At 42.8% G+C, this 13,427-nt stretch overlaps 1 protein-coding gene across 1 annotated transcript; it reads left to right on the top strand.

Annotated features, from left to right (window-relative positions):
* Window positions 1-7,342: 7,342 nt before the first annotated feature.
* MLNR (motilin receptor) lies at window positions 7,343-13,210 on the top strand. The gene is made up of 2 exons (XM_044285437.1): window positions 7,343-8,117; window positions 12,786-13,210. The coding sequence occupies exons 1-2, from the start codon at window positions 7,343-7,345 to the stop codon at window positions 13,079-13,081; spliced, it is 1,071 nt and encodes a 356-aa protein (XP_044141372.1). The 3' UTR covers window positions 13,082-13,210.
* Window positions 13,211-13,427: the final 217 nt, after the last annotated feature.

The raw sequence follows: 13,427 nt of genomic DNA, 5'->3' as shown, positions 1-13,427 counted from the left end.
CGTTTCAAGGTCTCTGACCTCTTTCTCAGTAGCTACTGAGAAAGAGGTCAGAGACCTTGAAACGCGTATAGCGGATGGGACCCTTACACTGAACAAGACACCTCACTATACCGGAGACATCAGCTGATCAGCACGCACAGCCACGGACATAACCGCACAGTCGGTAAATTATATCACCGCTGACTCACTATAGGAGCCTCGAACTAAGTATCAAGTGAGGATTCCACTGACGCCCTGACTGCGTGTAGCGCAGACAAAACATAGAACGCCAGCTACACGTGGGGCGCATAAAAGACAGCGGTGAGCAGATCTTCAAGTTCCGTGACGACACTGCGGATATTAAACATCGGAAGACCCCTCACAATATTACAAAGAAACAGGGTGAGTGTACTGACCTGTGGTGGGACGCCACCACGGGCTGACACGTGCAATTTGGACCCCAAATAGTGAGTAACATTGAAATCTATACTCACGGATATACCGCATAGGACTGTGAATATTTCCCCAATAGCGCAATTACACGATTGAGACACCTTGAATAAAGGTGTAATGTTCATAAGGATATAAATCGAACTTTTTAGATGTGTTTTAAGTTATACATCCGATATTACTAACAAACCGCAATACCCCTATCAGATTGTGATATTTATATTTTGTATTTTATATTTATATTTTATATTTTATAATTGATACTGTCTCACTCCATATTATGGATATTGTGATAAATTGATATAATAAACAAATATTGTATTACAAATTGGACCTGATATATAGCAACAGATATCGAGTGCTCACTATAACATTTCTATACTCCTTTATTTGTTATAATTTGGATGATTATGTCTTGCAGTTTATAAAAACCTCAAAGTCACAATTTTGAGGTACCCTTTGCTCAGGGGGTATGGATTAATTAGCTGACTAGAGTGTGACACTTTGAGCCTAGAATATTGAACCTTTTCACAAAATTCTAATTCTAATTTTTCGAGTTTCACCTGTATATACTGCTGACATATTCCACAGCGCTTTACAGACGTTGGCATCAAGTTCTCCCAAATGAGGCTGTCCTTTTAAAGGGGTTGTCCAGGTTCAGTGCTGAACCCAGACATATCCCCATCTTCACCCAGGCATATGAGCATCGGAGCAGTTCATGCTCTGATGCTCTCCTTTGCCCTGCGTTGAATCGCACAGGGCAAAGGATTCTTTTGGAGATACGGTAATGTCCCGGGCTTTCCATGGGGAAAGCTATGCGGAGGCTTCCGCCCAGCAGTGAGCCTGGTGATATCACCTGCACTGATGGGTGGGCTTTAGCACTGCCAGTGGCGTACACACAATCCATGGGGCCCCGGTGCAAAACTGATCCATGGGGCCCCCTCCCCGTCAACCCACCGCCGCCCCCCCCCCCCCCCCCCCCACTACCATTCACCCAACATGCCTCCCAACAGAACCACTTTGTGCGGGACAGGCCGATTTTGGATGGCAATCCTGCTGTACTGCCATCTGTGGAGGACACTGTTATGGGATATGTGTGGATGACACACTTATGGGGGATCTGTGGATGGCAGCTTTTCCTAAGCCATGTAACATCACATTCATTGGTCACATGGCCTAGGTGCAATGAATGGCGCTGAGCTGTGACACCAAGTAGAGCCGCTATACCATGTACTGTACAGCGATGTGTTTGATGAGCAGAGATAATATACTACAGGGGATTACAGAAGTATTTCTCATGTAGTAGTACTGTGCACACTGTTACACCAGACTCTTGTATCGCTCATAAACAGTACAAGTCCAGGCCTGGTATGGGGTAACTGGGAGCAGTGGGGTTAATGGCAAGGAGGTAGGGAGGGGGAACCTAGACCGGAGGCCAGCCACAAGAGAGCACAAAAGGGAAGCTAAGACTCTGAGGAGTGTCCAGGTTAGATCTCCTATGTCAGGCCTGCTCTTCTATTCATGTCTGAAACAGACAGGAATAAAAGAGCTTTGAGTCCTCTCACAGGGTTCGGTTCGCCCTATGGTTACAGCGGCCCTGGGAAGAAGCGTAGTAATTACTCGAGTCCCTCCTCACTCTCCTCTCCCTCGCTCATTTTGGCCTGCTGTTGTAATGTGTCAGTGGGGAGGGAGGAGGCGGGGACACTGGCGGGGCCGGTGCAGTGACTCTACTGTAATACACCGGCCCCGCACACAGCTGTAAAGTATATTCATAAAACTTAATCTTTGTAAAAAAAAAAAAAAAAACGCTGTACTTACTAACTATGGTGGCATGCAGACTCGCCGCCGGCAGCTTGAGCCTAACATCTCTCCCTCCGTCATGTGACTAAAGTGGGAGGAGCAGGCAGACGGGGCAGGAGGCGCATGACGGAGATGTTTCTGACACTGACTGCTGGCATGTTGCTTGAGCGGCGCGATGGCTGAGCAGTGAGCGAGGATTATAAAGTTGTGAGCGGGGCCACACAATAATTGCTGCGCGGCCACCCACCCGCACACAGCTTGAAGGGAACACTGACTGCAGGGGCCAGGGGAGTCCACAGGCGGCCGGGCCCCCTGGAGTGCCGGGCCCGGTCGCAACTGCGACCCCTGTATGTACGCCACTGAGCACTGCCCTAGCCTGTAAAACGGCTAGGACAATGCCAAAGCCCACCCATCACTGCTAGGCAGAAGCCTCCGGCTAGAAGTGTTAAAACATAGACAAAAAAAGCCGTTATCCTGCCGAATACAGTGCAGGGCAAGGGAGAGCATCGGAGCATGAAATGCTCCAATGTTTATATCAGAGGGGATGCCTGGGTGAAAATGGGGATATGTTCAGGTTCAGCTCTGAACCCAGACAACCCCTTTAATACCGGTCATACCACTATTAGAATTATACTAACGATTATATAGCACTTACTGAAGCCATTGACTGGGAATCTAATTGTACAACCTGCATACCTACACATTGAAGGGCATATGACTGCAGACTACATGTTTGTAGTCTGTTACCTTGGTGACATGTAGGAGCTGTAGAAACAAAACTAGAGGACAATTGTTGTGTCGGTGGACATAGCCTTTAGCTCACTGCTCCTCCTTGTCCTGGTTTGGGGTTCCTGTTTACCACATGAATTACATACACTACTATTTCTCAAACCCTGTTGATAAATAAAGGGTAATTATAACATTTATGAGGGACTAAATATGTTCCCATCTCTACTAGGCTATTAATTCACCCCAGGGACGAACAGAAAATGCCATGACTAAATTTAATTGAGTACTCCCATCAATCTAAACAGAAGCAGATGTCTGTAAATCATGGTGCATTTACATTAATATGAAATGTACATTGATTCTAATAACCATAGCATTTCTAGTTGTCTGTCTGGGCACAGAAGTGTTTGTACCTTCTTGAAGAAGATGTCTGAGAAGCAGGAAATGGGTCTCACTGTTAGTTTGGGCATGATGAATCCATTAGTGATCCAGCACCCTTTCTTGTCCTTACTGCAGCCTGTTTCTTCTTGTTCTATTCACATGTACTTTTCAACAACCACGATCTCGTGGTCCAATCCCCAGAGAAATTCTTTCTCATGACAGCCAGATGGGCAGCAAAACATCAACTTCAAATTTACCAATATGGATGTAATTAATAAGGAAACAACTTCAAAATAGAATATGGGGACGCCGCCCACCTCTAATTTACCTACTATGTGTTATGATATGGGGGTACTGTTTAGGGGTCAAGCCTAATGGGCTGTTTTACGTTATTTTCTTTGCAGATCCTCCTCGCGATGATTGCTAAATCTGCTGAGGGTTTGGTTCAGGTTTTGTTGATTTTCTTATTTCTCTTATTCAAGGGGCTCCAACGGTCTCCACTGAAGGCCGACAAAGTTCTTTTAATAGTCTTATTCAAAAGTTTGCCCCGGCCGGTGGTGCAGCCTTTACTTTTTGAAACTCGCTCGTGCTCACAGTGTGGAGCAGGTGACGTCACCAGAGCTACGGTTCAGTGGAGACCGTTGGAGCCCCTTGAATAAGAGAAATAAGAAAATCAACAAAACCTGAACCAAACCCTCAGCGGATTTAGCAATCATTGCGAGGAGGATCTGCAAAGAAAATAACGTAAAACAGCCCATTAGGCTTGACCCCTAAACAGTACCCCCATATCATAACACATAGTAGGTAAATTAGAGGTGCGCGGCGTCCCCATATTCTATTTTGAAGTTGTTTTCTGTGTGTGACTGCAGCGGAGGTACGGCGCTGTCTGGGACACTGCTGCACTATTGTTACTAAGTAGCGCCGATGGTCTGTGGCAATTGCCACTTTGTAAATGTAATTAATATGGGCATACTTTTAAAAGTTGTGTTTACACCACACGAGTGGTACCTGGCATATGCATTCTTTTGGATGTATTTCTTGAGTGTAACAATATTGCAAGCAATAATAGATTATAATTTGGTCAGCTGCCAGAGGTTTCCAGGCTGCTCATAGCCACCCAAACTGACCACAGTCTTAAAATACTGCTGCAAGAGACAAGACAGAAGCGGGCACTGCACTGCAGCACACCACACTTAGTGGTGGAAGGGGCTGCAAAAGGGGCTCCCTGCTTTTCATCTTCTAGCATCAGGATTTTGGTCTGGTGACCTGGATTCCTGAAACCTATGGCACAGCTCTCTGTTGTGGCGGCCTTGGGAGTCAAATTGCACTACTGTTACTCTGACTCCCTGCACTGCAGCATGAGCTGAAGCACTCACTGGGAAGAAAGATCCTTCAGGTAACACCTACATTATTTGTACAATTATCAGTTGTGTTACATAAGACTGCAGGTAACGTTTACTACATTATATGTACTCAGAGTTATTACTCTCTGTACATCTTCCCTTCCCAGATAATCCAGAGTTGAAGCTCCAATGGTCCTCCCGGACTATGTTTACAATCATAAATCAGTGACTGCAGCAGTTAGAATGCTATACTTTTCTGATATTACTGAATATTATGCCAGTAGTACTGCATACCACATTTAGCAGACCTATGAAAGAGATTGTGCCTGTGACCTCCACTGATCACTCGAAGAATGGCGATCCTGCTAGGGTTTGGGTTCTGTACTCTCTTAGTTATTTCGATACCAAACAGCTGCTCAAAGGAGGCAGCATTCCAGACAGCAGAGCGCCCCTCCTCTGCAGAGCTTGGGGGAAGTTACAGCATGGCAATTCCTGATTTTAGCTATCCTCAGGCCAGCATCAGGACGTTCTGTGCAGAGCCTGGTGCACACAGTAGTGATGCTTGCCATTGTGCGTGGCAGAAGTGAAAAGATTCATGAAGCAGTAAGTATGTTGGTATCTGGGTTCTGATGTATTAAGGGGTGATGTTTTGGTTCTAATCAATTGAGGGTCTGATCTGAATGGATTTAGATATCTGGTCTGGGGTCTGTGACAATTGAGAAAGTGAACATTAATTTTTGATGTCACATTTTGATGTTCACTCTGCTGGCCAAATTCCCTAGAAACTGCCCTAGAAGAAAACTGTAAGGAATCTAGCCACATTAACAGATGCACCACAGGTGCAAGAGGAATTTTTATGGAAGGTTCATAATAAGTGTGCTGTCGTACCTAATAGCTTCTCATCTAGAATCCACATTAATTGCATAGTGTTATATTTGTTATCCTACTATACGTTGCTGCCATCTAGTGGTCATTGTTATATTTGGTTTTATGCAAGTTATCTATGATTGTATTTCATTATGTCATTCATCTTGTAACTCCTCCTCTTCTGTAAGCTCAAATCCTGTTTTGTTTTGTTTTGTTTTTCAGTCTTTTCCTGTTTGTCAAACATGTGTCTCAGAGCTGGAGAGAGGATTTTTCTTTCACCTCTGTTATCATTTCTCAAAGTACATTCAATAAATTACCTTTAGGCATACCCATTGCATCTCCCTCACTCGAATTCTACATGCAACTGGTATCACTAGGGGAATGATTATAGCGAGTTCACTGTCTTCCATTGCTTGTATAAGAGATTGCCACTCACACTCATCAGAGACTTCTCTCATGTAAATTGGTGCAGAATGAGACGTGTGCGGGAATACTGTATCAGCTACTGTATACCATAGCTCTTTGCTTGTCTCCTTTGTGCAGAAGACCTAATATACAGTATGAAACCATACCTCCCAACTTTTTTGACAAAGAGGGACATTATGGTATGTGAAAGATCCATTTTTCCGGCATAACTATACACTTCAATAGTTTTCTTCTACACAGTACTGGAAAAGGTATCTTAATATAGAAATTCATATTATTCAAATTGCATCAAATAATGAAACAACATACAAGGTGAGCTCTAATACACTGGAAGAAACCAGACAAACTTTCTGGGTCAATATTGTAAATGTAATAATGCAAATCTATACCTAGATCAAAAAGCAGGACAGTGGGTCAAAACTAGGGACTGTCCCTCCAAAAGATGGACACTTGGGAGGTCAGTGACACCACTAATACATATCCCATCATTGCTACTCAAATAAAAATAGTTATGGTGCTCTTTCTATAAATGCAATTCAGTTGACAGTGAGTAGGTTGAGTTTTGCAATTGATTAAATGTGTACGTGGCTATCAGGCTATTTATGTAGCTGAGATGCCTTGATTTTGGTGCAGGACTTGACTTTTGCAGCTACGAGTATCGTACAATAGGACTACACATTAGTGTATGCTAGGTGTTGTAGTCCAGACTGCTATATGGTATTGTTTGTCTAGACTGTTATCACAGATAATAAACTACGCAACACTGGTCTCCAGATTTTGTAAAAGCAGGAGGCGTATTCTACATAGAAGTAATCAAGCTTAGGGGTGGAGACATTGCTGTTTCTCTAAGCATCAGCCTTAAGTTGTATCGACGCCAATGTGCAGAGGACTTGACATAGCAGAGTTCATCCTAGACCCATCTCCTGCTGGGAATATCTTCTCCCCCCACAGAAAGCTGAATACCTAAATCCTGCAATCCATCCTAGATGATGTGCTCCTGCTAGAAGAACCTATTCCGTTTGATGAGCATTTTTTTATGTCTAAGAAATCTCTGCAGCACAGAGGATTCAATGCATATCTCAGCTTGAATCATCAAGTCTTTGTAGAGTTGAATGCAACTGAAGACATTGTGAAACCAAAAGGGGGACCACATAGAGCACAGCAGCGTATATCACAGAGAACACAAGATGCTCCTTGGTCACTGATGTCCATCGATGACATTTTTGAACATTTAGAACTTATATTGTAACTTTTTGAGTTTTTCATTTTCATGTCAATGAGATCTAAACTTCAAAATCATTATTGGTCTGGGTTCACACAGTGACGTGACATCTGTGGTGTACTGGGTTAACTTCTTGATTTTGATAATGCAAAACAATTCCACAAGTAATGATGGCCCTGCCAATTACAGTAATGACCTTCCACCGTGCACGGAAAAGTTGTGCTCCTTTTTCTCTATCGGAATACTCATCCCGCTGACTATAATCTGTCTCTTCATAATGGTTGCTGGGCTCATTGGGAACATGATTACTATCCTTGTAATCAAACGATATAAAGAAATGAACACAACTACAAACTTCTACCTATCCAGCATGGCCGTGTCCGACATGATCATTCTCCTCTGCTTGCCCTTTGACTTGTACAGACTTTGGATGTCTATACCTTGGATCTTTGGAGGATTTCTTTGCAAATTTTTATACCTCATTAGTGAAGGTTGTACATACTCCACCATTCTTCACATAACAGCCTTGAGCATTGAAAGATACCTAGCTATATGTTTCCCTTTTAAAGCCAAAGTCTTCATCACCAAGAAAAGGGTGAAGATGGTCATTGTTCTTCTGTGGGCCATTGCACTGTCATCTTCTGCTCCTCTTTATAACCTGTTTGAGATTGTGCAAATTTACAACTACACCATTTCCTCAAAAATCAGCTGGGAGTGTAAATATACTAAGTACGCTAAGGAATCTGGACTCCTTAAGATCATGATGTGGGTAACAACTGTTTATTTTTTCTTTCCTATGTTATGCCTGACTGTTCTCTACAGCTTTATTGGTAAGAAGTTATGGAAAAGCAAAAACACCCTCCGAGGTCCTAATGCAGTGAACCGAGAAAAATGTCACAGACAAACTGTCAAAATTCTGGGTAAGTGCCCAAGATTATACTTTATACATACAGATAGGTGTAATGGACTATTATGCGAAGAGAAAGCACTAAAACTCACCATGGGGGTACGGCCAGATGGTCAGGTTTCCTGATGCAGTTTTGGAAGCCAAAATCAGGAGTGGATCATAAAAGGAGAGAAATAACTTCTCTTTTTTTTTAAACTTACTCCTGGTTTTGGCTTCTAAAACTGCACGCAGAGACCTGGCGGTGTAGCCTTACTCAAATATAACTGTATAGTAATGTAACTGTGTTTAATGTTCTATTCAATGTCTATATTCTTCTCCAAAGTTAAAAGGCGAATTGACAAAGGGTCTAACAGAGCAGACGGACAAGAGGAGGTCACCTTTACTGATTCCATTCATCCAAATACACACAAATCAGTTTTTCATCTTGAGTATAGATCTCTTATAAGTGAGGCTACCGAAACAAAATATAAATTACAAGTATGTTTGCAGACAATATTACACTCTTGGTTATATATACACTATATACTACTATATACACGATATACTACTTACTCTTAGATATGATAGGGTATTTTTTCTTCGTTTTTTAACTGTTCTTGCACCTTGCCATGTTACAGCCGCTTATGGGTACAGATTAGTAATGTGGTCTGGACAGAACGCTTACATTCATGCTTTGGATTTAATGCAGTGGAATATGAAGGTTTATTTACAGAGAAATGAAAACTTGTGGTATGAGCATCATATTGTGTATTAAGAAGCATCCTCAGCACCAATTGGAGGCAGTACACAGTGATTATGTGTCCGTAATACAGACCTGATGCTGGTGCACACAGTATTCCAGATAACACATTGCACTGAAAGCTTGCGAATAAACCAGATTTCCCAGTCCACAAGACTATTTAAGTAGACCTGGCTGTCAAATCAGACCATCACTGTGATCATCAATCAGTCACTGCCACAGACTTGTGTTGGTTCTTTGGGGTATATTACATATAGGGTAGAAGGTGATTAGAAACTGGGGTTTGTCCATTAAGATCTGCAATAGTTATCTGTTAATCAGCTAATTAATACATCACAGAAGTGATGTTCTGCCAAGAAACGATTGTCTGTGTTAAATGGGTTGTTCTGGATTAAACAAAGAGTCTGCTTTTTTATGCTTTTACATGAAGAGAGACGCTCTTATCCATGGGTTGTGTCTGGTATTACCAACTCATGTATCCTCAAAGCTTCTGAGATTTCTACAGACATTAATGCTGCGTTCAGTAACCTCCAGAATCGTAGCCTGTATCCTAGGACCTAGACCAGTCCCCATGTACTGAGAGCTGGTCTTAAGTTAGAAAAAGCAGAGATATAAATGTATAAGTTACACGTTTAAATTAATCTTTACTTTTACATATACAGGTGAAACTCGAAAAATTAGAATATTGTGCGAAGTTCATTTATTTCAGTAATGCAACGTAAAAGGTGAAACTAACATGTGAGAGACTCATTACAGGCAAAGCGAGATATTTCAAGCCTTTATTTGTTATAATCTGGATAATTATGGCTTACAGCTTATGAAACCCCAAAGTCTCAATTTTGAGGTCCCCTTTGCTCAGGGGGTATGGATTAATTAGCTGACTAGAGTGTGACACTTTAAGCCTAGAATATTGAACCTTTTCACAAAATTCTAATTTTAAGTTGTATTACTAAAATAAATGAACTTTTGCACGATATTCAAATTTTTCGAGTTTCACCTGTGTGTATGTGTGTTTGTGTGTGTGTGTGTATATATATATATATATATATATATATATATATATAATCTGCTTAGCTCCTCCTGTTGTATAGTTGCCAGCAGACTGCTCTTTAACAAGGCATGCCCAACACTGCAAGAAGAGAGGAATAAACCACAGTCAGGTCCCTCTTATCTACCAGGCATGGTCACAGCCAACTTGTCCGATCTCTATTTCCCCATCATCAGCTGTCGGGGAACAGTTGACAAACCCTGAGACTAGGGCTACACAGAGATGTGTTGGGCGACATTCATGTCGTGCAACATTTTTTGTAATGATAGTCAGTGGTGTCACACTGCAACATGGGAGATGTTACGACTGCGACACGACATCTGCACAAAAATCCAACTTGGATGGAGACACCATTGAGTATCATTATCAAAAATGTTGCACGACATTTCTGTTACAAATGACGCTGTGTAGCTCTGGCCGAATACATGAAAGATCATCAGTGGATAACAAATCAATCAGCTGACCATGTCATAGAGGTCATATACACTGTATTGTATTCAGGACACATTGCATTGTTATAGTGGGATTGATCTCTATACAGAACATGTCTCTCCCGAATATGTTTGTCCTGAATACGTCCCTTAAATTGGAAAGGAATTTAACTGAAGTTAACAGAGAAAAGTTCACTGTCCCTTCAACTGTAATAATTATTATTCTGATTAACGGTATATAAGATTTCTATACCAACTTTTATATTTTCATTATTAACACCATTTTATGAATTAAGGTTTAGATGCTGAATCTTAGAGGACCTGTTACCACTTCCTGATATGTCTGTTAATAAATACTGTTATTCCCCATGAGATACGATGATATGGGAAGTCTACAGTATCTTCTCTTCTTTAGCTCTGCGTTATTTTGTTCTTCTGTTGTCCTTCCTATAAAATTATGAATAAATTGACAATTAGATGGAGATGTTACCATTCCCTTTATCATAGAAATGTGTCCTACAGTCTAAAACTGCCAGCACTGACTGAACAGTGTCAGACTGTTTACGGACACATTCCTATCTGAAAAAAGTTGACAAGTTATTCTACATTTCCAGTAGGACTAATAGAGGATAAACAGCATAAAACCTCATTCACACATCAGTGTTTGGTCAGTGATTTCCATCAGTGACTCTGAGCCAAACTCAGGACTGGAGCCTCCACAGACATGAGGTATAGGGGAAAGATCTGCACCTGTTCTGTGTTCAGAGTCGCACCTGGTTTTGGCTCAAAATCACTGATGGAAATCACTGACCGAACCCTGACGTGTGAATGAGGCGTAACACTGAGTTCTAAGAAAAGATGAACATATTATGTGGCATACAATTATTTACTATAACAGGCATGTCACATCCTCTTCAATGCCCATTTTATACAGGTATGGATGGTACGTATGACTATTTGTAACAGGGACATGTATAATCTGTCTATTAGACCGCATGTAAGAGATTGAGCTAATGACGTTCATGGCTCACAGTAAGGGCTCATGCACACAAACATATTTTTTGCCGGTCAGATACGGACCCATTCACTTCAATGGGGCCACAAAAGATGCAGACAGCACTCTGTGTACTGTCCGCATTTGTATGTCCGTTCTACGGCATCTGCAAAAATATAGAACATGTCCTATTCTTGTCCACATTACGGACAGTTCTATAGAGGGCTGGACGTTGCTTTCTGTAAAATGCGGCACGCACACGGCCAGTATATGTGTTTTGCATATCCGCAATTAGCTGACCACAAAAAACGGCTACAGAAGCGTGCATGAGCCCTTACTGGTGGATTGTTAGTGACTCTATACTTAGCTGTTAGAGAACAAGGGACCCATATACTGGGCCAGATTCCTAATGTGTCTGCCCCAAAAATCTGTCTAAAGAGTGGCGCAAATTTGACCAATTTGGGGCATCTAGGATTTTTACTCCTTTTTTTTTTTTTTTTTCCAACAGAGACGGCAAAGGGGTAAGGCTTAAAGGAAAGTGGTTGAGCTTTGTGGAAAAGGGGCAGAGCCAAAATGCGCCACTTTGCGCCAAAATTGTGCTACAATTGTCGTAAATATCTGTATCCATCTAAGCCAACTAATAGTTGTTATAGAGCAAGAAAAAAAGCGTCTGTCCCTGCACCAAATCTATCATCCAGCCTGATCCCCTGTGATAAGTCTGGTGCAGGTCTGGACATCCTGGGTTTGCACCATCTATAAGGGCTCATGCCCACGAGCATAAGCGATCAGTGCTCGTGATGCGTTCCATGGTTCTGTGCTGTTTCGCACCGCATCTCCGGATTTGCGGACCTATTCAAGTGAATGGGTCCACATCCGTGATGTGGAATGCACACGGCCGGTGCCCCATTTATTGCGGACCCACCATATACGGGCCGCAATATGCCCACGGCAGGGCAACGGTCGTGGGCATGAGCTCTAAGATTAGTAAATCTGGGAGCTGTTTTTGCGTGGACATCCTTGTGTTCTTCTGTGGCTTCTAATGAGTCTTTGCAGAAGGGCCCTATGCCTAGGCAGAGAATTGGACAGATAATCACTAACAAGCGTTCGTAGGAACACCGATTGTCTGGCAGTGTAAAGGTACCGATGAACGAGCAGAACGCTTGTTCATTGGGTAATCGCATCTGTCATTCAGTCACCTATATTGTCGATTGCTGGCAGCAGATCATACCATCTACACACAATCTGCTGCCGGCAAGCAATGATTCTGCATTGGGACGAGCCATGGCATTAGTGATCACTCCTCCCCGTACTGTGGAGGAGATCGCTGCATGTAATGGCATCTGTCTCCTTCACTGACGAGCAGGCAATTGTCGGAAAGAAATGCTTCCTTCCTGACAATCGCTTGCTAAATTTTCCTTTGTACTTCTGGTGCTACTGTTGACCTGTCTTCTCCCCTTTCTGTTTGGCAGCTGTGGTCATACTGGCTTTCATAATCTGCTGGCTGCCATTTCACATTGGAAGGATCATCTATGCGAACACCAGTGACTACCAGATGATGAAATTTTCACAGTATTTCAACATAGTTGCCATGCCACTCTTTTACCTGAGCGCCTCCATCAACCCAATCCTCTACAACTTCATCTCGAAGAAATATAGGACTGCAGTCTACAAGCTTCTCCGACTAAGCACCTCGGACGAAAGGGCCTACAATGTCATCAAGGATGAAACAGGAGGTCACACGGAGGACACGTGTATCCAGAATTAATATATCACACATAGGGCTGCAGCAAACTATTATTTTATCAATTGAGTATTCTACCAAACCCCTGCAATAAGTCCCCAACACCCTTCGTTCCCCCCGTGCGATCAGTTCCCCCCAGTGCCTTCAGCTCCGTTCCCCCCATTGCCTTCAGCTTCACTCCCCCAGTGCCATCAGCCCCTCCATGCCATCCATTGCCATGTCCCCCACTCCCCCAGTGCCTCCATGCCATCCATCGCCATGTGATGTCCCCCACTGCTATCAGAGTAGCCCCTCCATGCTGTCCCCCACTCCCCCAGTGTCATCAAATTAGCTCCTCCATGCCATGTCCCCCACTCCCCTAGTGTCATCA

This window comes from Bufo gargarizans, chromosome 3 (genome assembly GCF_014858855.1).
Source record: "Bufo gargarizans isolate SCDJY-AF-19 chromosome 3, ASM1485885v1, whole genome shotgun sequence".
NCBI classification, from domain to species: domain Eukaryota; kingdom Metazoa; phylum Chordata; class Amphibia; order Anura; family Bufonidae; genus Bufo; species Bufo gargarizans.
This window is presented reverse-complemented; position numbering and strand designations above follow the sequence as displayed.